The sequence below is a fragment of the Choloepus didactylus genome, chromosome 5 (assembly GCF_015220235.1).
Source record: "Choloepus didactylus isolate mChoDid1 chromosome 5, mChoDid1.pri, whole genome shotgun sequence".
Taxonomy (NCBI): domain Eukaryota; kingdom Metazoa; phylum Chordata; class Mammalia; order Pilosa; family Megalonychidae; genus Choloepus; species Choloepus didactylus.
In genome coordinates this window covers 63,457,003-63,481,080 of record NC_051311.1, presented here as the reverse complement: position 1 = coordinate 63,481,080, position 24,078 = coordinate 63,457,003, and the positions used below count along the sequence as shown (strand labels likewise).

The window sequence follows — 24,078 nt, the reverse complement described above, 5'->3', positions numbered from 1 at the left end:
CTCCGAGTCCCCACCCATCCTGCCATGGGGCTTGCCATGCTGGCTCCACGCACGCTGGGCCTAGTCCCTTGGGCTGCAGAACTGGGCCCAAGGGGGCCAGAAGAGGCCCAGCCCCGCCCCGGTCAGCAGCTCCAAGTCCCACAGGAGCTGCAGGAAGATAGGGTGCCAGGGAGTGAGGGGGCACCCACCCTGCCCTCTGCCATGCCCTCCCCCTGGCCAGCCCCTACCTGCTGCTGGGCCCACCAGTGCCTCTCCAACTCCTACAGCACAGTGGGCAGCTCCAGCCCCAGGGGACAGCCCTGGCCCTCTTGGACCTGGAAGGGGAAGGTGGAGTCAGGTCCTCACCACCACCCCCCCCCACTCTTGGAGACAGATGTCCCCTGCCCTCACCTGCCGCAGCACAGCCCGGAGCTGGCCCAGGTCCACAGGGCACCAGAAGAGGTGCTGGTACAAAGTCAAGGCCTGTTCCGGGGTACACGGGAGCCCTAGGCCCTTAGGCGTGGCTGCCTGTTCCATGGGGCACGGGCCACCAGGGCAGACGTCCCCTCTCTCCTCTCACTCTAGCTGCCACTGGAGTCTGAGAGGGGCTGAGGACCAGGAACGAGTTGGAGACAAAGTCTCCTGAGCTCAATAACACAGGGCTCTGACACCTGAGCCAGGGCCTGGGCGGCAACCAGGCCCCATGCACACTCTGGCCTGACTCTGATACGGGTTTCTTGGCCATGAGGGTGGCAGTGATGGGTGAGGAACACGACCCTGGTAGAAAGAGGAGGAAGTATGTGCTTGTTTGCAATCCCAAATGAGTATATGCTTTACATATCAGCTTCTCATTGCGTGCTATGGACATGTAATAATGGCAGCAGGAGCAGCCATCAACAGCTTACCCACATGCTACCGGATGAGAGGGCAAAGGAGACTCTCCACTCTGGGCCCAAAAAGAGAAAAATCTCACCTGACATCTAAGCAAGCAGAGCAGGCAGCTCCCATTAAAGTCAATGCTAAAGCCACCTACAAAGGGGCGTGGGTGGGAAACCCTTTGGGCAGGTGTCCTCTTGCGGAGCACTGAAACTTTCGCTCCCTGCTGTAAAAAAACTTGTTGAACTTTAAGAGCCTGGCAAAGAGAATGAGGCCCCCTGAGCTTTTCGCCAAGGTTCCTAAATCACCAAGTTCACACAGCCAAGGGGTGGCAGAGAGAAGACTCAATTTCTGGACTTTTCCTATCTCAGAACCCACATACTCTCCCCTATAATGATGTCTTCACAACCCATATGTGGGTCTGCTGCCCGTGCCCCCTTCAGGTTGTGTGTGGCCGTGGATGAGTGCACGTCACGCGTGTGTCTATCTGGGCTTCGGGGGGGCGGGGGGTGTGCATGTGTGCAGGAGTGCACATGTCCGCTCTTCATCACAGTTTGTTGTCTCTTCCTGCTCGCTCACTCCCCAGGCAAAGGTTGTTTGTCTCACCAACTCTCATGCCTGAGTACACAGCACCCCTAAACCAAAAGGGAAGGGGATTCCATGTGGGGACTGAGCCCCTTCTCTGTGGTTCCTTGGCCCCACATGGATCCAGAGGGCCCCACAAAGGGTGCCACATGGGGACAATGGGCCATGCCTGCTACCTACCTGGGCACAGGCTGGGACAGGACAACTGGGTCCTCCTCAAGCCCATCTGCCTGTTGCAGGGTTTCCCAGGCAGTGCCAGGGTATGGCAGGTGGGGGCAGCCCAGGGGTGCAGATGCAAGGAATGCACAAGGTCCAGGGTGGCACCCACACTACCCCCCACCTCTCTGACTGCTGACACTGACTGCTGGAGCCCATGCCGCAAGCAGCCCTTGCCACCACCCCAGCTCCAGGAGGAAACACACATACACACAAGGGAGCCTCAGGGCAGGCCTAGAGTTTACTGCTTCTGACCCAACATGCCGGGCTCTTTGCAGGACCAGGAAGCAGACTCCCACTGCCTGCACAGGGCACTCTCCCCGCAGCTCTGGCCAGGAGTGGAGCTGGTCTCTGGGGTAGCCAGAGGGAGCACCAAGGAGACACTTCCAGCCTGACGAGTCTTGGTCCAGGTGTTGTCCTGGCTCAGGCTGCTCCTGGGAGCTCCTGACTGGGGCTGGGCTGAGCCCTGGGTGGCTGGTCCCTGGTGAGCAGGACTGGGGGGCAGGCCTCGGGTGAGATGCAGTGGGCTTCGTGCTCCACCAGCCCCGCGGGGCACTGGCAGCCGGGAACGCAGGGCTTCACGCAGTGGGCCGCCAGCTCCCCGAGGGGGATGTGCTGGTTGAAGCAGGTGCGGGGACAGGGCGGCCCACACTCATCGAACACAAAGCCACGGTCCAGGGGGCAGCCCACCACTGCAGGCAGAGGGGAAGCAGGGTTATGGGGGCACCGTCGTGGGCCCTGTCCAGAACCAGGCCCTCTGGGCTGCCCTTCCTCTCCATGCCCCGGACCCTTCCCTTCCACTTGCACTCAGCATCGCCCTCTCACCGCAGAGCGTGGGGCCCCGCCAGGCAGGCGTCACCCCCGCCTGGCGACAGTGGCTGGCGTAGGCTTCCAGGGCGTCACAGAGGCAGGCATCCGCCGAGGAGCCAGGGCCACAAGCACACAAGTCGTACACGCACGCAGCAAAGAAAGGCTCTGGGGGCACCACAGCATGGCAGCGACTGAAGGGGGCCGACTTCAACACCCCGCACCGGGCATTGGCCTCCCGCCTGGCACGGTAACCTGCAGCCCGGCACGGATCCACCTCGCGACCCACCAAACATGGGGGGCCGGGCCCCGGCCCCTCTGGGACCTAGAAGGAGAGAGAGAGACCCTGATATGACAGCACCCACTGGGAAGCTGGCCTCTGCATGCTACATTCTTCAAAGTGCTTTCCATCAAATACTTGTATCATCCTCCCTACAAGAACACTAAAGAAAGCATCATCTACCTTCTCCCTGTCCCCAGATGGAGAAACCAAACCAGGGCAGGTAAGTGACTTGTCCAAGGCCACATAGCCAGTGAATGGCAAAGCAGGTTTTGGGGATTTTTGTGACAAGGCCTCTTTCAACAGACCATCCTGCCTCTCCCAGCACCAGGACAAGCAACAAGCCACCAAACCAAAGCCCATCCTGTGCCACCATCCCCTTCCATGCCAGAGGCTTCTTTAAGACATGCTCAGCAGTGCCTCTCCAGCTCCCCCACCCAGGGCTCCTGTGCCCACTCACCTGCCAGCTATTCCCAAATGCAGCCTCGGTGGGCAGGAGCAGCCCCTGGGGACTCCGCAGATCATCCTGGGCAAAGCCATTGAAGTTCCCACAGAGCCCACAGGTCTGGCCCCGGTAGGAGCCGGGCACGCTCACCTCCACCTGGGACTGCCCATCCCAGAGCACCTGTGCAGAGAGGCCTGGCACTGGGGAGTAGAGAAAGGTGGGGACCCCAAGAAGCCCAAGATCTATCGTGGCCCCCTTTACTGCATCAGGCAACAGCTCCTGAGGAAGGGCACCTTCTCCTGTCACTATCCCTGAACTGTGTCCCCAGGTGAAATCAACACACTTCCAGAGATTTACTTTCCTGTGGGCATCCAGGCCGTACAGAGGACAAAGCAGCTCAGTTCACACAAGCATGATTAGAGTCTGTATCAGAAGTGTGGACAAGGCTTATTTTATGAATTTACAAATTGTTTTTCCTTGTTGGGGGCAAGGGGTTACTCTTCAACATGACATTTGGAAGGAACTTTGAAGAGCACCTAGTTTATCCCTGTCACCTCCCAGTAATCCTTCCCCCAGTTTACGGATGAGAAAACTGAGACCCAGAGAGGGTTGGCAACTGGCCTGAAGAAGCACAGTGTGTTGGTGGCTGAGCCAAGATGAGAAACCAGGCTGAGAACTCCTCTCCCTGCCCAGGAGGTCTCTGCCCCTCCCTTCCAAATCCTACACAACTCTCTCACCTCCCAGCCTCTTTTGGCCCAGAAGGTAGCAGATATCCCCACTCCCTTCACAGATGGACAGGACTGAGGCTCCCAAGTTTAGGGGCGAGGGGTCCCCGGCTCCACCCCCACCTGGCCCTCTCGCTGCACCTGGAGCCCGGGCTGGGCGTGCAGGATCACGGTGCGTCCCCGCAGCTCCACGTACAGCAGCGGCTCCTTCAGGAAGGGCAAGGCCACTGAGCGCCCATCTACCTGGAGGAGAAAGGAGGAGGGAGGAAGGGAGACATCCGGGGGGTGGCTGACGCGCGGCCAGCCTGGGTCCAACCTTCCCCTGGCGCGCTGCTGCTCACCGTGACCGCCCCGCCCTGCAGCAGCCGCACGGCGGCGTCTCCCACCAGCACTGTCACCTCCTGGGTCCAGGCCACGCCGCTCCGGCCACGGTCATCGTTGGTCACGTGGACGCTGTGGGAATGAGGGAGCCCGGGCGCCAGTGGTCAGCATGGACGGGCATGGGGGTTTAGGGAGGAAGGAGAGGGCGTTGCCCACCTGAAGTCTCGTCCACGGCAGTCCTTGGCCAGCACATAGCTGCAGCTGCCCTGGAAGTGCAGCAGGCGTCCATCGAAGGTGCGGTAATGGGGGTCTCCGAAGGCCATGCAGGAAGCGGGCCGGGGCAGGCAAAGGGGACAGCAGCTTCCGGGGCTCAGGGCGGGGGCCTCGTCCTGGCCTCAGCCCCCGACACGGTCAGACACCCCGCCCTTCCCCGCAGGCCCCACACAGACCCCTCCCTAAGGCTGGAGGTGGCTCCCAGGCTGACAGCGGGCGGGGCCAGGGCACCACCTCGTGGCCGCGCCGGGAACAGCACCGCCCGGCTCCGGGTCCGCTCCCGGGCCTCCCTCCCGGTGGTGCTGCGTGCCCACCCGCCCGTAAACCGCGGCACTCACGGAGCCACACGAGAGCAGCGGGCAGCGCTGGCTCTGGCAGCGAACGGTGCCAGCCATGCAGGAGCAGCTGGTGCAGGCGTCCATGGCCCAGCGCTCCCCCGAGGTCACCTCCCGGCCCTGGTGCACGCACGACTGGGCGGGGGCTGGGGGACGCGAGACGAGGGAGGGTCAACAGCCCACCCCTCACGCCGGGTCTCGCGCCAACCCCCATCGTCCCGGCCCGCACCTTGGCATCGCGGGCAGCAGCTGCCAGTCTCGCGCGCCTGTGCCCAGCCATCGGGGCAGGTAAGGGGCTGGCACTCCTCGAGGTGGCACTCCACGTGGCCCCGCTGGGGAAAGACGGCATCGCTCTGGGGATTTCCCGCAGGCCCTGGCGTCCCTGGCCCCACACATCTCCTGGAGAATCCTTGGCCTGAGGCAGCAGCCCCTTCTCTCTGCCCCTTCCCACCACAAGAACACTCACTTCTTTTGGTTCAACTGGGAAATGAAATCTAGCCAAGCTCAGTTCCTTGCCTCAACTCTGGGGTGCATCTGCCCCTCTCACCCAGAGGGTGCACCAATTTCTAATTAGCACAAAAACCCCAGTTATGCTGATGGAGGAGTCCTGACACTTCTCTTTATCCATCTATATATTTAATCCTCTCCCTCCCCACCCCCACCACAGCTCACCCGGCAGGTGCAAATGATGCAGACGTTGCTGGGGTCCCGCCAGCTCTCTCCATCGGCCACTCTCTGGCCCCTTGCCTCCACAACACATTCTGAGGAGAAATAAATGGGGAAGGGGGAGTTTATTTCTTTAACCAATATCCAGAAGGTCTGCAAACTGTCAGTCCCTAAGTGCTCAGGACTTCTGTGGAGTCCTGAAAGTCCAAAGGGCCAGAGGCTGGCACCCCTCTCTGGGCCAGGAAGCAAACTGAGTAGTGCAATGCCCGGCAGGTGGGCCTGGGGTCCCTGAGCCCACCGAGGAGCCACAGGCCAGGCCTTGAGCACCCAGGCCTCATTCCCTGCCTCTGGGTCTCTTCTCCACTCCAACGAGCAGCCCCACCATTTCTAACAAAAGAACATACCTGGCATTCCATCTGCCAGCCCCAGGCTACCCTCCGGGCCCATGGGTGCTGCCCCTCCTGCCTCCCTCATGGGCTCATGCTTTGAGGCTACAGAGCAAGGCTGGGCATTTACCCTGGCACTCGGGACAGCAGCTCCCAGGTGGGGTACGGCGCTCTGACGGGGGACAGCTGAGCTCCGGACAGGCACGGTGAACACAGAGCCAGGTCAGGTCCTGTGGGTGAAAACAATAGGTAGCCCACTGGGGGAGTGAGGAGATGGTGGGAGGGAGCAGGGCATAGATGGGAGTGGGGCGTATTGAGGATGTGACATATAGGAAAAGTGGGTGAATGCTGGGGTGAGTGGAGACTCCCAGAGCTTCGGGAAATGGAGCCACAGCCCACAGAGGAGGAAGAAGACGGGTCTGTGTGGGAAGACTCACCTGGCACTGGCAGGTGTAGCAGGGGTCTGGTGGGGCCAGCTCCGACCCCAGCAGACTCTCTGTGCAGTTACTCAGCGCGTCTGTGAAGACCAGATGCAGTGTACAGGGCAACAGAGGTGGAAAGCCCAGCTGTCCTCACTTACCTACTGCATCCCCAGACTTCTTGGATCTGGGGCATTACCCATATCACTAGCACCTTGACACCAGGAAGGAGAAATCCCCCTTCTCTTTGGTTCAGCAAAGGAAAGTTTGGACTTTCAGAAAAGGTACTTTGCTAGACTACCAGGGCAGGAGGCCTGGAAACTGACAGTGTGGCTTCCTTGGCCAGATCGGTAACATCTCCTCAAACTTGCCCCTTTCATATCGTCTGGCTGAAACAGGCAGCACTCAGTGCCTGTGCCATCTTGGGCAGATTAATCAAATCAACCTCTCTGAACCTTGATCTCTTCATATGGAAAAAGGGAATGATAATACCTCACTATGGTGGGAATTAAATGAGATATGGTTTACTAACAGCTTGTGGCAGGCAGTAGGTGCTTACTAAATGCTAGTTCTCTTCCTTTCCCCTGAAGCACATCCTAGCAAGCATTGATAAAAATAGCTCCCCCCTTCTGCAGGCTGCCTCTCTGACCCTCGTACCATCTTCTGGCGTCACCCACTCTAAGGAGACAGCAGCAGCACAACTGCCACCCCACAGCGCCACCTTCTGGGCAGGCTGCTCCACAAACTGCACCCAGCTTCACAGAGGCAAGGAGCCCCCTGGGGAGCTGCCTCACAGGCCAGGGGATGGGCTTCCAGAACAGTCCACGGGAAGCAGGAAGGAGCTGGGGAGGAGAGCTGGGCTGCTCCTCCATGTCACTACCCTCTCACCTACCCGCCGCCTACCCTGGGACTCACGAGCACAGGTCGGGCAGCAGCGTTGGGGCCCAGGGGGCAGGAGCTGGCTGGGGGGGCAGCCCACCAGGACGGGGCACTGCCGTCGGTGACAGCGCAGGCTGGGGGGTCCCTCGGGCTGCAGCTACAAGAATGAATAAGCAGGGGGTGGGTCCCTAGTCGTGGGAGCTGAGAACTCCCCTCTTCCTGGACTCTAGGGCTCCTCCCTCTGCCTCCTGCATCTCTCCATAGGACGCACCTTGGGCAGATCACAGGCAAGACTCAAGAGATTCAACCTCTCCCCAGACTTGCTCCTCACCCTGTGCCCTAAGCCCCAAGGCTGGTGTCCCTTCCTCCTTCCAGACACTTGGGCCTGAACCCTCATATGACCCTTCACATTTCTGCACTCTCATGCCTGAGGCCACATCTAATCAGCTGCCAAAGTCCTGCCATCCTCCTCCACAACCTCCTGACAGTGCCTAATCTCTTGACATTTGCCTGCTCAAAGCCCTTCCATGGCTCCCCATTACATTTCCAATAGAATGGAAACTTAGCCTTCCACGGTATGGCCCCAATCACTTCCAGGTGGCTCCCCCTCTGCCTCTTATACAAACCCACCCCACACTCCAGCCAGGGGGGCCCGCCCACTGACCCCCACCCACCCACACGGCACCTGAGCCCATGTCTAACCCCAGGCCTCCTAGCCTCTTGGCTCTTCACCCTAAGCCCCCCTCCCTCCTGGCCACAGGGACACATTCCTGTCTTGCCCCCCCATAGTGCCTGCTCCAAGCAGTGTCCAGCTTGGCTGAGACCCTCCCACTGCTCCCTCTCCCTCCCCTGCTGGTGCCCAGACCCTGTCACCCCTCAGCTTCGCTCTCACCCTACCTCACAGATGCACACTTCACAGGGGTCTGCTGCGGGTTGGAAGCTCTCCCCTGGCTCATACTTCCGGCCCTCGTGCTCACAGTCTTGGGGTGGTGGGTGGGGAGGTAAGAGTGGTACAGGGCCAGGGAACCTTCAAGCTAGCAGCCCTGCTGGGAGGGGGGTGTCCTCCATCCCCCACCCACTAGGACTTGGGGTGCATACAAGAAGCGAGGCCATCAGCCCAGGACAAAGGCCAGGAGGCTGGGCTGGGGCAGACCCAGAGGTGGGGGTGCTGCCTGCTGCCTTCTCCCCTCCCCATTTCAGGCTTCCAGTACCAAAGCAGTGAGGGCAGCAGTCACTGGGCCCCTGGTGGGGCTGGGCACAGGAGCTGACACACTGGATGCTGGCGCAGGTGACGACACCCTTGTGGCACATGCAGGAGGAGCAGGGGCTGGCGGGGGGCACCCAGCTACTGCCTTCAGGGTGCTCTTCCCCGTGAGCCAGGCAGCCTGTGAGGCCCACTCATCCATCCCTGGCCCCCCAACCCTGAATGGTCTGCAGGGCTGTGGTGGGAAGGTGGGCAGGGGCAGAGCTCTGGAGGGGAGGGGACAGTGCAGTGGAGGAGACACTGGGTCAGGCTCAGAACGCCTGGCTTCCCCGTCTGCCTGCTTGCCAGCCCAGGCGCCAGGCGGCAGCACTGCCAGTTGCAGCCCAGCACAGGCAACAGTGCCTGGCACACAGTGGGTGCCCAATGCACATGTGTGGGGTGAATGAATGGCTCCATCACTAATCGTGTGGCCTGTGTGCCCCAGGTCCCTCGATCTCTCCAAGCCTCCATTTTCTCCTCTATTAAATGGGGATCCATTCTGTCCTGCCTACCCCACAGGTCAAGTGAGACGCTGTGACAGTTCTGTGCAAACTACCCCGGGCTGGGCAGGGCGTGCAGGGAGGGGCGGGAAGCAGGCTTAGGTTCTGCAGCCAGATGTCCTCGATTTGAATATTGGCCCTGCCACCTCCCAGCTGAGTGACCACAGGCAAATCATGTTACCTCTCTGTTCTTTGGTTTTCTCATCTGTATAATAACAGGAGTGATAGTTTCCATCTACTAAGATTGTTGTGAGGATTAAATATGTGTAAAGTGCTTAATTCAGTGTCTGGCATGTAGTATGTGTTCAGAAAATGTTAATTATCATTAAAATTATGAATGAGATGTAGTTGGGAAGGGGGAGGCAGCTCTGAAGGGAAGTCCAACCAGAACCTGGAGGGGAAGGAAATAGTCTGGGGCAGGCCAGGGGCAGCGCTGAAGGTGGGCAAGGGTGAGAGCTCAAGGACCCGAGGCATGGAGGGCCAGAGGCTGGTGGGGTGGGGTGGGGATGTGGAAGGAGTGGCATCGGGCCCAGGGGCCAGAGTGAGGGGAGTCCTGAGGGCTGGGCATACCTCTGCAGCGAGGGCAGCAGCCCCCCGGCTCTGGGACCTGGAGTGCACAGGGCAGTGGGGTGCACTGTTGCCGCACACAGCGGACCTGGCCAGCCTGCAGGGAGATGCAGGGTCAGTAGTTTGCTCTCTTGAGGCCAGGGCACCCGAGAGGCACTGTGGCCCTGCCCTCCCTCGGCCCCTTCCCGCCTTACCTGACAGCGGCACCGCTCACAGCTCCCTGCAGGTCCCTCAAACTCCTCCCCGTCCTGGTGCTCCCGGCCCCCGGAGAGGCAGCCTGTGGGGGACACACTCCCTGGGTGGGGGGACGGTGCCACCTTGCTCTGCCCAACCTCAGACCTGGCAAGAAGGGCAGGAAGGGGTGAGGGAGAGGTGGGAAAGGGCCTGAGGGGTGTGTGGAAGACAGCTCACTCTGGCAAACAGGGCAGAAGCAGCGTCCCGGAGAGGGGTGGGGGCAGAGAGCAGGAGGACATGGCTTCTTCTGGCAGTGAACAGAGCCATCCTGGGGGAGAGAAGTCACACTGCCACTTCCAGACACCCCTGTTACTCCACACCCTCAAACCAGGCTTACCTGCTACCCCGTGACAGGGCCCCCGACTCAGCCTGCCAGGCCCCAGCCCTCTTCCCTCTTCCCTCAGTCCGCGAAACCTGAACCCAATGCACGTCCCCTCGAGACATGGGTAGAGGAAACAAACGCCTCCTTCCCGGCCAGAGTGGAAGATAGAGGGATGACAGGCAGCCAAGTTCCCAGATGAGCCACCTCACCCGGCACGTGCAGAGGGAGCAGGTGGGGTCCAGTGGGTCAGGAAAGGTCTCTCCAGGGGCAGCAGTGACCCCGCGATAGAGGCATCCTGGGAGAGCGGGGAATGAAATGGAAGAGCCGCCGTCAACGGGGCCCCTGGTGCCGCCCAGCCACCTGCCCATCACATAGAGCCACCCCAGGAGAGTTCTGCAGAAGCTTAGGGAGTCAGAGAGGACGAGGTGGGTGAGGCCTGGAGTGGCTGGGAAGGTGGGGGTAGGGGGGAGACTAGCCAGGTCGCAGCTGGGTGAGACCTGTGCCCGGGAAGGGGATGGAGGACAGCATTCCAGGCAGGAAGTGAGGGCAAGGCAGTGGGCTCCTGAGAACGAGCTATCTGTGGGAGCCCCGGGTCGGAAGACGGCAGTGAGGAAATTAGCACAACTGGAAATGAAGTCGAGACTTGACCTCAAGCAGGGCTCGGGAGGGTGGGGCTGAGGAAGCTGGGAGGGGGCGCTTGCTCTCTTGAAATCAAGGGCAGCCACTTGAACCGTTTCAATCAAGCAGGCTGCAGCATAGTGACGTATTTTGGGAAGCAGAGGGACAATTTAAGGGTAGGAATGTCTTCAGCCAAAGGACCAGTTATTTGATGAGTACTTCAGTCTAGTGTGAGGTGACAGTGGGGACAGAGAGGAGGGCATGGATATGATGCGAGAAGAGTGAGAAACTGGCAAGAATGTGAGTTTTCATGTGTGTGTCTTGGGGGAGGGATGAGGGTCACTCAGGGCCCCCTGCAGGCTGCAGCCCCTTCAAGCTCCACAAGGGGGAGCCCTACCCTGGCAGGTGGGGCAGCAGTGCCCAGGCGGGGTGAGTGGGTGGCTGCAGCCCAGAGGCTCGCAGGGGTGGCGGCCACAGGTCACGGAGCCGCCAAGGCAGGTACACAGGCGGCAGGGCTCTCGAGGATCCAGGAACTCCTGGCTGCTCAGGTAGGACTCCCCCAGATACTCACAGCCTTCGAGGGACAAAAGGAGGGCAGTCACCTGGCTCTGAGCTTGGGCTTGGCTCGAGTCCAAGGCCTCAAGACCCGGCAGCTGGGAGGAGGAGAATGGCACAACCGAAGCCTGGTGTGCAAAGAAGCCTGGGGGCAGGTGATGGATGGGCTAGCTCCCCCAGCCTGCAAAATTTTCCCTATCCATTCTATAGGAAAGATTCCACAAGGACTCTGTCCCAAGGGCCAAATACTCAGCAGGCCATGGACAGGGGGCAGCAATTTTCCCAACCAGGCAGAACTCAGGGAAGCCCAAAATGACTTTAGGTGGTGCAGGTGCAAGGTGCTCCCTTTCCAATGCTCTTTCCAGCCCTCTAAGAATCACGGATGTGGAGGGGTCCAGGGTGATGGAGCCTGCCATTAGCCTCTCTCTCACCCTGCTGACCTCCCTTTCTAACAAAGGCAAGGCAAGCCACAAGGTCAGAGCCTTGGCAGGCAAGAGTATGTGATTTGAATTTAATAATATGTATTTTTAAATTGTATTCATTTTGTACAATAATCTTCTATTCCTGCCAAATAATCTAATTTTCCATTTACAGTGTGATATAAAAACTTCCTTTCTAAATAAATTTAAATTGAAATGTTAGTTGATTTAGAGAAAAATGCTAAATAAAAAACATGGAGTAGAGGATATATATTGCAAAAATTTTGAAAATAGAAAAAATAAAAATAAAGAATTGTGAAGATAGTACAGTATGAGAATGACAGAAAACTGGGGAACCAGAGTAGTTCAATCCTCTTTTATACAGGAATTAAAATTAGGCCCAGATCAATTAATATCCCCCTTCCACCTGCTTCAGTTTTCTCATCAGTAAAATGGGCCTGTCAAAAATAGCTACTCAGTAAACTTTATGTCCTAGCTAAACCAAACAAACAAAAATTAGGCCCAGAGAGGTTATGCAACTTGGCCAAGGTCACACAGCCATATAGCATTAGAGGCAGGAGAAAAATCCAGGCTTTACTCCAGTGCTTTTTCTTACCGTAGTATTTTAGACCCACCACAGGACACCTCCCCATCCATGCCCCCTCACCATCGCAGGCGGGGCAGCAGTCACCCCTGGCAGGGAAGGGACACTGCACCGGGGCACAGGTCCTGGGCTGGCAACTGACACTTCCCTCCCAGCAGAGGCAGACATGGCATCGGTCGGTGGGTGAAGGAAAGTGCTCTCCACTGGAAAACTCCTTCCCCTGGTACAGGCAGCCTAGAGGGGCAAGCAAGAAGGACTGAGGAGGGCAGGGGCTGGGGGACCGCGAGGGCTGTCTGCTAGGGCCCACTACTTCCCAGGCCCTGCTAACCAGCACTGTCCCCCTCAGTGGCAGGGGCGGTACCCGGGTCGGGGAGGTAGTGCCACGCAGGGCGTTACCGTTGCAGGACGGGCAGCAGGATCCCTGGCGCGGGTGGGCGCAGGGCGCGGGTGGGCAGGGCAGCCGCTGGCAGGACACGGTGCCGTCGAGGCAGAGGCAGCGGCGGCAGGGGTCTCCAGGCGGGGAGAAGTGCTCCTGGTGGCGGGCAGGGGGCGCGTCCCCGGCCTGCGGGCACCCGGTGGCGGCGGCTGAGACGAGAGCGCGCGCCAAGAACACGGGTGAGGGGTGCGCAAGGACAGGCGGGACAGAGGGCTCGCCCCGGGGGAAGGAGGGGCCCGAGGGGTGCGGCTCCTACTGGGGCACTGTGGACAGCACTCTCCCGGCAGCAGGACGGGCTCTGGACAGGGCAGTGGTGGGCAGCGGCGGGCCAGGCACTGCACGTTGCCGCTCTGCAGACAAAGGGACCGCGCCAGGCCTGATCAGAACTGGGAGGCAAGGGGACACTCCCACCCCAGCCCCCGTCCCGGTGGGCCGAGCCTGGCCTCCCGAGTCCTGCCCCAACTCCCATAGGCCCCTCCCCCCACCCAGGTTGCAGACTCACCAGACAGTGACAGAGGCGGCAGGGGTCCGAGGGGTGGGGGAAGTCGGCTCCATTGGGGTACTCTTTCCCACCAAAGGCACAGCCTGGGGGAGAGGACAGCTATGGGCCTAATCCCCCCACCCCACCCACCACCCCACCACCCCCCTCACACTCCCCATCCCCCACCAAGGGGATGCTGCCCTAATCCCCACTCCCCGCGCCCCTCCCAGGGGATGCTGCCCTCCCAGCCCCAAATGCCTGCAGATCCAGTCAAGCCATCCCAGGAGACACCCCGCCCCCGAACCATCCCCCTCACCATTGCAGTCGTTCTGGCAGCAGGAGCCAGGCAGTGGGTGGGCACAGGGGGCTCTGGGGCAGGCCCGGGGCTGGCAGTGGGCATGGCCTTCCTGGCACTGGCACTCCTGGCAGGGGTCTCGGGGGTGAGAGAAGCTCTCTCCATCCACAAACACCCGTTTCTCCAAGATGCAGTCTGGGCAGTGGACAGTGGGAGCAGGAATGGGGGGAAGACTGAAAGTGCCAGGAATGGGGGGCATGGCCAGAAAACACTGCAGAAGTGCCCACCCGGGGAGCTGCCCCATGGAGGGAGAAAGGAAAGGGGGATGTGTGAATATCTGTGCACACGTGCAGAGGCATGCAGCACCCTCTGCACAGGCTTTTGTGTGTGTGTGTGTTGAACCTGTTCACCCCCAGGCATATGTGTGCCTCTGAGGGTGCAGAGGGGAGGAGCTTATCCACTGTGTGCATGTGTTTGTGAGACACCCACTCGCACAGACTCTCCATGAGGCAGGGATCATGCCATGTGGGATCCCAGCACCCAGTCCCCTACACTGCAGCCTCATTGTTTGTGGCATGAACCTGTGTTAGACAGGTAGACCTAGGAATATAGTTGAGTGGTGGGGGTTGGGAAAGGGAAATGTACCATGGGAGGAAAGGGTGCCAAAGTGACAAAAAGGGACAGGCAAATCTGTACTTCCCCTCCCACCTACACCCTGTAGTCCCAGAAAGTTCCAAGCAATGTCAGACTGAAAGCAATTCAAAAGGCTGATGTTTTCTAAGGTAGCTGTTGGGCCTGCAGGGTGTGGAAGCAGCAGGGCCCCGAGGAAGCATGTCCATACCTGGGCACTTAGGGCAGCACTGGCCGGGTCCGCTCTGGGGCCTGGCACAGGTCGTGGGAGGGCAGTCGACCAAGGAGCACATCACGGTCCCATCCTGGGAGCAGGGGAGAGGGCAATGGGGGCGGGTTGCAGGGTTGGGCGTAGGGGTGGAGAGGTGAGCAGGACAGCGGCAAGCCTCGGGGAGGTACCTGGCAGCGGCACGCCTGGCAAGGGTGGTCTCCATCCGTGAAGTTCTGCCCATTGGCATACACATGGCCGTGGTAGCTGCAGCTCTCGCAGCTGGGGCAGCAGGCACCTGGGTGGGGCAGATAGGCTGGGCAAGGTAGGCTGGGCAAGGCAGGGAAGCAGGCCAGGATGGGGCTTGGGGCACTCACCAGGGGGCTGGGTGGGGTGCTGGCAGGGGGCTGGGGGGCAGAACACAGCCCTGCACGTGGGCACCCCGCCTTGACAGGAGCAGGCAGTGCAGGGCTGATCATCCGGCTCCCACTGGACCCCCTCGGCAAACTCCTCTCCATCAAGCACACAGGCTGCAGCAGGGGGGCTGTCACCATGGCAACTTGAAACCTCCCACCCAGCCCTGTCCCTCCCAGATCACAGAGACCCCTGGCTTTGCCAGCTCCGTGGCAGCCTCTGAACACAGTCCAGAAAGGCTAACGGACGTAGCAACCTCCCGCCTCCCTGTGAAGGGACAGCCCTCCGTCTCCAGCCACTGTGGAAGCAGCACCCCTTCCCAGATGCCTCCTCTCCCACATACACATAACACACACACCTGAGCAGAGCTGGGGGCCCGAGCCAGGCGGGGTACAGGGGGCAACTGGGCACTCCTGCTCCTCACAGGAGACCTCGCCGGCCTAGGAGGGAGGCTGTGTGAGAGGCCTTCGAGGAGCCAGTCAGATCTGGGGTGGGCGGCGGTGGGGCACTCACCTGGCAGGAGCAGTGGACACAGTGGTCACTCTCTTGGAGTCTGAAGGTCTCCTGGCTCTGGTACTGGTGTCCCTGGTACTCACAGCCTGGATGGGAGAATGGAGGGTGGCGGCAAGGGGATGCACCTGGAGGCTGCTGGGACAGCCTCATGCCACCCCCAGGTACCCATCCCCCCACCCCCACTAGGAGCACCCACCCATATCCTCCAGTGGGCCATGCCAGCATCCCCCCACACACCACAGAAGCATGAGCCCCGTTTGCCATGAGCAGGTAAGGCAAGGACTCAGTGACAGGTGCTTAGGTTTATAAAGGGTTTTTCCTGGGCTTTGGTTCCAGGGGGCTTCATTTGGTCCAAGGGAAGTGACCCCCCACCCCTGGGGGCCTCTCTCCTTTCCCTCTCCCCGAGATGCTGCCCCACACTCACCGTCACAGACTGGGCAGCACTGCCCGGGAGTCCTCCCTGGGTGTCTGCAGGGCACAGGTGGGCAGGGCAGAGGCTCACACTGGACACTCCCGTTCTGCCAACAGGGCCCAGTCAGCCCCTGGAGGGCAGGCCCCGAGGCCCGTACCCCCCAGCCCGGGAACCACACTCACGGCACAGCGGCAGTGCGAGCAGGGGTCCCCAGAGCCCACCGGCTCCCCGCTGCGGTACTCCCGCCCGCCTAGGAAACAGCCTGTTGGGAAGAGGGTGCCTTAGGCCCTCCTCAAGGACCCCGCAGCCCCCCACATCCTGGCCTGCGTGGCAGAAACCAGGGCTGGGCCACCCTGCCAGCTTTCTGAGCCCCTTCAGGTTTCCCGCCATGCTCAGGACCCTGCCCTCCCCCCTGACTCACCATCACACACGGGGCAGCAGGTGCCCGGGAGGGGCCGGGCAGGGTAGGGGCACAGGCTGGCACACTCTCGCTGGTGGCACTGGATGTGGCCCTCCTGGTGGGCGGGGCAGGGGTCGTCAGGGCTCAGCCAAGTGACAGAAAGAGCATGTGAGGCCCCGCTATCCACCTTTTAGATATGTAACCCAGCATGTCACTTAAGTTCCCTGTGGCTCAGTTTACTCATCCGAAAAAGGGGATAATAATAGTCCTGTCCTCACAGGACTGTGATGGAGATGAAATGAAATAAGATGCCCTGAGTCTCTACCCTCACTATTCCTCTCCCCAGAGGGTCTTTCCCCATTTGTCCCTGCTGGATACCTACTCACCCTTTAAGGCCTAGGTAAACAACACCTCCTCCATGAAGACTTCCTAGATCTGTGCTGCCCAATAGAAATATAATGCAAGCCACGAAGGGAATTTTAAATTCTCTAGTAGTCAAATTTTAAAAAGTAAGAGGAAACAGATGAGGCCGCTGCTACCGGGACTCGGTCTGCACGCCAGCACCCCCCTACCGACAATTCTGCTACCATGGAGGACATGAACGAGCACAGCAACATAGAGGAATTCGCAGAGGGATCCAAGATTAACGCGAGCAAGAATCAGCAGGATGACGGGGTTGTAGACCGCACAATTAAAACAGATCCAGGCATTGCCTGGGAACTTGTTGGAAATGTTAACTCTGGCTCTCACCTCCCACCCCCCACCCCCACCCCCCATGTACTGAGCAGAAGTTGTAGATGTGGGCCCAGCAGTCTGTGTTTTAAGAAGCCATCCAGTATGTTTTAGTTACTCCTCCAGGAAAGTAGGTAAAAAGCCAGGAACTGCGTGGACTGGACACCACAGAGCAATCTGTCTTTGGGCATACTTCATACAACACTCATGAAAACGTGGAACTGCTGAGATCACCGAAATCTGTAAGTTTTTGCGGCCAGGGGACCCGCGCCCCTCCCTGCCAGGCTCAGTCCCGGGGGAGGAGGGGCTGTCAGCTCCAGGAAGGAGAAGGGAGAATTGCAGTGGCTGCTCTCATCGGAAACTCATTCTACTGATTCAAACTCCAACCATAGATAGACTGAGGCCAGACACCAGAGACTCTGAGAGCAGCCAGCCCAGCAGAGAGGAGACGGGCATAGAAGGAAAACAACACGAGAAGCTCCAAAGTAAAAGCAGAGGATTTTTGGAGTTCTGGTGAACACAGAAAGGGGAAGGGCGGAGATCAGGCCTTGAGGCGCATATGCAAATCCCGAAGCAAGGCTGATCTCTCTGCCCAGGGCACCTTTCCTTAATGGCCCTGGTTGCTTTGTCTATTAGCATTTCAATAACCCATTAGATCTCTTAGGAGGGCCGTTTTTTTTTTTTTTTTTTTTTTTTTTTAAATCCTTTTTGCTTTTTCTAAAACAATTACTCTAAGAAGCTCAATACAGAAAGCTTCAAAGAATTGAAATTTGGGCACGTCAAGTCAAGAGCAGAACTAAGAGAGCTCTGAGACAAAAGGCAATAATCCAGTGGCTGAGAAAATTCACTAAACAACACAACTTCCCAAGAAAAGGGGGGTGTCCGCTCACAGCCACCATCCTGGTGGACAGGAAACACTCCTGCCCATCGCCAGCCCCATAGCCCAGAGCTGCCCCAGACAACCCAGTGTGACGGAAGTGCTTCAAATAACAGGCACACACCACAAAACTGGGCGTGGACATTAGCCTTCCCTGCAAACCTCAGCTGATTGTCCCAGAGCTGGGAAGGGGGAGCAGTGTGAATTAACAGAGCCCCATTCAGCCATCATTTGAGCAGACTGGGAGCCTCCCAACACAGCCCAGCAGCCCAGAACTGCCCTGGGGGGACGGCACTCACCTGTGACATAGCACAGTCATCCCTCAACAGAGGACCCGGGGTGCACAGCCTGGAAGAGGGGCCCACTTGCAAGTCTCAGGAGCCATACGCCAATACCAAAGACTTGTGGGTCAGTGGCAGAGACAAACTGTGGCAGGACTGAACTGAAGGATTAGACTATTGCAGTAGCTTTAAAACTCTAGGATCATCAGGGAGATTTGATTGTTAGGGCCACCCCCCCTCCCCGACTGCCCAGAAACACGCCCCACATACAGGGCAGGCAACACCAACTACACACGCAAGCTTGGGACACCAATTGGGCCCCACAAGACTCACTCCCCCACTCACCAAAAAGGCTAAGCAGGGGAGATCTGGCTTGTGGAGAACAGGTGGCTCGTGGACGCCACCTGCTGGTTAGTTAGAGAAAGTGTACTCCACGAAGCTGTAGATCTGATAAATTAGAGATAAGGACTTCAACTGGTCTACAAACCCTAAAAGAACCCTATCAAGGACAGCAAATGCCACGAGGCCAAAAACAACAGAAAATTATAAAGCATATGAAAAAACCAGACGATATGGATAACCCAAGCCCAAGCACCCAAATCAAAAGACCAGAAGAGACACACCTAGAGCAGCTACTCAAAGAACTAAAGATGAACAATGAGACCCTAGTACGGGATATGAAGGAAATCAAGAAGACCCTAGAAGAGCATAAAGAAGACATTGCAAGACTAAATAAAAAAATGGATGATCTTATGGAAATTAAAGAAACTGTTGACCAAATTAAAAAGATTCTGGACACTCATAGTACAAGACTAGAGGAAGGTGAACAACGAATCAGTGACCTGGAAGATGACAGAATGGAAAATGAAAGCATAAAAGAAAGAATGGGGAAAAAAATTGAAAAACTCGAAATGGACCTCAGGGATATGATAGATAATATGAAGCGTCCGAATATAAGACTCATTGGTGTCCCAGAAGGGGAAGAAAAGGGTAAAGGTCTAGGAAGAGTATTCAAAGAAATTGTTGGGGAAAACTTCCCAAATCTTCTAAACAACATAAATACACAAATCATAAATGCTCAGCGAACTCCAAATAGAATAAATCCAAAAAAACCCACTCCGAGACATATACTGATCACACTGTCAAACATAGAAGAGAAGGAGCAAGTTCTGAAAGCAGCAAGAGAAAAGCAATTCACCACATACAAAGGAAACAGCATAAGACTAAGTAGTGACTACTCAGCAGCCACCATGGAGGCAAGAAGGCAGTGGCACGATATATTTAAAATTCTGAGTGAGAGGAATTTCCAGCCAAGAATACTTTATCCAGCAAAGCTCTCCTTCAAATTTGAGGGAGAGCTTAAATTTTTCACAGACAAACAAATGCTGAGAGAATTTGCTAACAAGAGACCTGCCCTACTGGAGATACTAAAGGGAGCCCTACAGACAGAGAAACAAAGACAGGACAGAGAGACTTGGAGAAAGGTTCAGTACTAAAGAGATTCGGTATGGGTACAATAAAGGATATTAATAGAGAGAGGGAAAAATATGGCAAACATAATCCAAAGGATAAGATGGCCGATTCAAGAAATGCCTTCACGGTTTTAACGTTGAATGTAAATGGATTAAACTCCCCAATTAAAAGATATAGATTCGCAGAATGGATCAAAAAAAATGAACCATCAATATGTTGCATACAAGAGACTCATCTTAGACACAGGGACACAAAGAAATTGAAAGTGAAAGGATGGAAAAAAATATTTCATGCAAGCCACAGCCAAAAGAAAGCAGGTGTAGCAATATTAATCTCAGATAAAATAGACTTCAAATGCAGGGATGTTTTGAGAGACAAAGAAGGCCACTACATACTAATAAAAGGGGCAATTCAGCAAGAAGAAATAACAATCGTAAATGTCTATGCACCCAATCAAGGTGCCACAAAATACATGAGAGAAACATTGGCAAAACTAAAGGAAGCAATTGATGTTTCCACAATAATTGTGGGAGACTTCAACACATCACTCTCTCCTATAGATAGATCAACCAGACAGAAGACCAATAAGGAAATTGAAAACCTAAACAATCTGATAAATGAATTAGATTTAACAGACATCTACAGGACATTACATCCCAAATCACCAGGATACACATACTTTTCTAGAGCTCACGGAACTTTCTCCAGAATAGATCATATGCTGGGACATAAAACAAGCCTCAATAAATTTAAAAAGATTGAAATCATTCAAAGCACATTCTCTGACCACAATGGAATACAATTAGAAGTCAATAACCATCAGAGACTTAGAAAATTCACAAATACCTGGAGGTTAAACAACACACTCCTAAACAATCAGTGGGTTAAAGAAGAAATAGCAAGAGAAATTGCTAAATATATAGAGACGAATGAAAATGAGAACACAACATACCAAAACCTATGGGATGCAGCAAAAGCAGTGCTAAGGGGGAAATTTATAGCACTAAACGCATATATTAAAAAGGAAGAAAGAGCCAAAATCAAAGAACTAATGGATCAACTGAAGAAGCTAGAAAATGAACAGCAAACCAATCCTAAACCAAGTAGAAGAAAAGAAATAACAAGGATTAAAGCAGAAATAAATGACATAGAGAACAAAAAAACAATAGAAAGGATAAATATCACCAAAAGTTGGTTCTTTGAGAAGATCAACAAGATTGACAAGCCCCTAGCTAGACTGACAAAATCAAAAAGAGAGAAGACCCATATAAACAAATAATGAATGAAAAAGGTGACATAACTGCAGATCCTGAAGAAATTAAAAAAATTATAAGAGGATATTATGAACAACTGTATGGCAACAAACTGGATAATGTAGAAGAAATGGACAATTTCCTGGAAACATATGAACAACCTAGACTGACCAGAGAAGAAATAGAAGACCTCAACCAACCCATCACAAGCAAAGAGATCCAATCAGTCATCAAAATCTTCCCACAAATAAATGCCCAGGGCCAGATGGCTTCACAGGGGAATTCTACCAAACTTTCCAGAAAGAACTGACACCAATCTTACTCAAACTCTTTCAAAACATTGAAAAAAATGGAACAATACCTAACTCATTTTATGAAGCTAACATCAATCTAATACCAAAACCAGGCAAAGATGCTACAAAAAAGGAAAACTACCGGCCAATCTCCCTAATGAATATAGATGCAAAAATCCTCAACAAAATACTTGCAAATCGAATCCAAAGACACATTAAAAAAATCATACACCATGACCAAGTGGGGTTCATTCCAGGCATGCAAGGATGGTTCAACATAAGAAAAACAATCAATGTATTACAACACATTAAAAACTCGAAAGGGAAAAATCAATTGATCATCTCAATAGATGCTGAAAAAGCATTTGACAAAATCCAACATCCCTTTTTGATAAAAACACTTCAAAAGGTAGGAATTGAAGGAAACTTCCTCAACATGATAAAGAGCATATATGAAAAACCCACAGCCAGCATAGTACTCAATGGTGAGAGACTGAAAGCCTTCCCTCTAAGATCAGGAACAAGACAAGGATGCCCGCTGTCACCACTGTTATTCAACATTGTGCTGGAAGTGCTAGCCAGGGCAATCCGGCAAGACAAAGAAATAAAAGGCATCCAAATTGGAAAAGAAGAAGTAAAACTGTCATTGTTTGCAGATGATATGATCTTATATCTAGAAAACCCTGAGAAATCAACGATACACCTACTAGAGCTAATAAACAAATTTAGCAAAGTAGCGGGATACAAGATTAATGCACATAAGTCAGTAATGTTTCTATATGCTAGAAATGAACAAACTGAAGAGACACTCAAGAAAAAGATACCATTTTCAATAGCAACTAAAAAAATCAAGTACCTAGGAATCAACTTAACCAAAGATGTAAAAGACCTATACAAAGAAAACTACATAACTCTACTAAAAGAAATAGAAGGGGACCTTAAAAGATGGAAAAATATTCCATGTTCATGGATAGGAAGGCTAAATGTCATTAAGATGTCAATTCTACCCAAACTCATCTACAGATTCAATGCAATCCCAATCAAAATTCCAACAACCTACTTTGCAGACTTGGAAAAGCTAGTATCAAATTTATTTGGAAAGGGAAGATGCCTCGAATTGCTAAAGACACTCTAAAAAAGAAAAACGAAGTGGGAGGACTTACACTCCCTGACTTTGAAGCTTATTATAAAGCCACAGTTGCCAAGACAGCATGGTACTGGCACAAAGATAGACATATAGATCAATGGAATCGAATTGAGAATTCAGAGATAGACCCTCAGATCTATGGCCGACTGATCTTTGATAAGGCCCCCAAAGTCACCGAACTGAGCCATAATGGTCTTTTCAACAAATGGGGCTGGGAGAGTTGGATATCCATATCCAAAAGAATGAAAGAGGACCCCTACCTCACCCCCTACACAAAAATTAACTCAAAATGGACCAAAGATCTCAATATAAAAGAAAGTACCATAAAACTCCTAGAAGATAATGTAGGAAAACATCTTCAAGACCTTGTATTAGGAGGCCACTTCCTAGACTTTACACCCAAAGCACAAGCAACAAAAGAGAAAATAGATAAATGGGAACTCCTCAAGCTTAGAAGTTTCTGCACCTCAAAGGAATTTCTCAAAAAGGTAAAGAGGCAGCCAACTCAATGGGAAAAAATTTTTGGAAACCATGTATCTGACAAAAGACTGATATCTTGCATATACAAAGAAATCCTACAACTCAATGACAATAGTACAGACAGCCCAATTATAAAATGGGCAAAAGATATGAAAAGACAGTTCTCTGAAGAGGAAATACAAATGGCCAAGAAACACATGAAAAAATGTTCAGCTTCACTAGCTATTAGAGAGATGCAAATTAAGACCACAATGAGATACCATCTAACACCGGTTAGAATGGCTGCCATTAAACAAACAGGAAACTACAAATGCTGGATGGGATGTGGAGAAATTGGAACTCTTATTCATTGTTGGTGGGACTGTATAATGGTTCAGCCACTCTGGAAGTCAGTCTGGCAGTTCCTTAGAAAACTAGATATAGAGCTACCATTCGATCCAGCGATTGCACTCCTCGGTATATACCCGGAAGATCGGAAAGCAGTGACACGAACAGATATCTGCACGCCAATGTTCATAGCAGCATTATTCACAATTGCCAAGAGATGGAAACAACCCAAATGTCCTTCAACAGATGAGTGGATAAATAAAATGTGGTATATACACACGATGGAATACTACGCGGCAGTAAGAAGGAACGATCTGGTGAAACATATGACAACATGGATGAACCTTGAAGACATAATGCTGAGCGAAATAAGCCAGGCACAAAAAGAGAAATATTATATGCTACCACTAATGTGAACTTTGAAAAATGTAAAACAAATGGTTTATAATGTAGAATGTAGGGGAACTAGCAGTAGAGAGCAATTAAGGAAGGGGGAACAATAATCCAGGAAGAACAGATAAGCTATTTAACGTTCTGGGGATGCCCAGAAAAGACTATGGTCTGTTAATTTCTGATGGTTGTAGTAGGAACAAGTTCACTGAAATGTTGCTATATTATGTAACTTTCTTGGGGTAAAGTAGGAACATGTTGGAAGTTAAGCAGTTATCTTAGGTTAGTTGTCTTTTTCTTACTCCCTTGCTATGGTCTCTTTGAAATGCTCTTTTATTGTATGTTTGTTTTCTTTTTAACTTTTTTTTTCATACAGGTGATTTGAAAAAAGAAGGGAAAGTTAAAAAAAAAAAAAAAAAAAAGAAAAAAAAAAGAAAAAAGACAAACAAGGGGAAAAAAAAAAAAAAAAAAAGATGTAGTGCCCCCTTGAGGAGCCTGTGGAGAATGCAGGGGTATTCGCCTACCCCACCTCCATGGTTGCTAACATGACCACAGACATAGGGGACTGGTGGTTTGATGGGTTGAGCCCTCTACCATAAGTTTTACCCTTGGGAAGACGGTTGCTGCAAAGGAGAGGCTAGGCCTCCCTGTATTTGTGCCTAAGAGTCTCCTCCTGAATGCCTCTTTGTTGCTCAGATGTGGCCCTCTCTCTCTGGCTAAGCCAACTTGAAAGGTGAAATCACTGCCCTCCCCTCTACGTGGGATCAGACACCCAGGGAAGT

At 54.1% G+C, this 24,078-nt stretch overlaps 1 protein-coding gene across 19 annotated transcripts in view; it reads right to left on the bottom strand.

Annotated features, from left to right (window-relative positions):
• Nucleotides 1–1,878: 1,878 nt before the first annotated feature.
• Nucleotides 1,879–24,078, bottom strand: part of LOC119534136 (kielin cysteine rich BMP regulator) — a 34,675-nt gene continuing 12,475 nt past the window's right edge. For 3 of the 19 annotated variants that reach the window (XM_037836196.1, XM_037836201.1, XM_037836202.1), the window contains 31 exons: nt 16,065–16,158; nt 15,826–15,905; nt 15,656–15,749; nt 15,232–15,317; nt 15,077–15,158; nt 14,682–14,834; nt 14,496–14,602; nt 14,308–14,401; nt 13,488–13,661; nt 13,193–13,275; nt 12,947–13,040; nt 12,651–12,839; nt 12,318–12,488; nt 11,074–11,250; nt 10,268–10,353; nt 9,914–10,004; nt 9,697–9,779; nt 9,506–9,599; nt 8,090–8,172; nt 7,217–7,349; nt 6,332–6,411; nt 6,025–6,124; nt 5,515–5,603; nt 5,072–5,174; nt 4,846–4,988; nt 4,451–4,623; nt 4,255–4,366; nt 4,037–4,156; nt 3,204–3,368; nt 2,482–2,788; nt 1,879–2,348 (listed from right to left, as the gene is read on the bottom strand). In XM_037836196.1, the coding sequence (XP_037692124.1) occupies nt 2,080–2,348; nt 2,482–2,788; nt 3,204–3,368; nt 4,037–4,156; nt 4,255–4,366; nt 4,451–4,623; nt 4,846–4,988; nt 5,072–5,174; nt 5,515–5,603; nt 6,025–6,124; nt 6,332–6,411; nt 7,217–7,349; nt 8,090–8,172; nt 9,506–9,599; nt 9,697–9,779; nt 9,914–10,004; nt 10,268–10,353; nt 11,074–11,250; nt 12,318–12,488; nt 12,651–12,839; nt 12,947–13,040; nt 13,193–13,275; nt 13,488–13,661; nt 14,308–14,401; nt 14,496–14,602; nt 14,682–14,834; nt 15,077–15,158; nt 15,232–15,317; nt 15,656–15,749; nt 15,826–15,905; nt 16,065–16,158 (3,909 nt within the window). In that variant the 3' untranslated portion in view covers nt 1,879–2,079. Of the gene's footprint in view, nt 2,349–2,481; nt 2,789–3,203; nt 3,389–4,036; nt 4,157–4,254; nt 4,367–4,450; nt 4,624–4,845; nt 4,989–5,071; nt 5,175–5,514; nt 5,604–6,024; nt 6,125–6,331; nt 6,412–7,205; nt 7,350–8,089; nt 8,578–9,505; nt 9,600–9,696; nt 9,780–9,913; nt 10,005–10,267; nt 10,354–11,073; nt 11,251–12,317; nt 12,489–12,650; nt 12,840–12,946; nt 13,041–13,192; nt 13,276–13,487; nt 13,662–14,307; nt 14,402–14,495; nt 14,603–14,681; nt 14,835–15,076; nt 15,159–15,231; nt 15,318–15,655; nt 15,750–15,825; nt 15,906–16,064; nt 16,193–24,078 lie in introns of those variants that run through there. The other 16 variants (XM_037836206.1, XM_037836198.1, XM_037836197.1 and 13 more) reach the window with 16 other exon arrangements.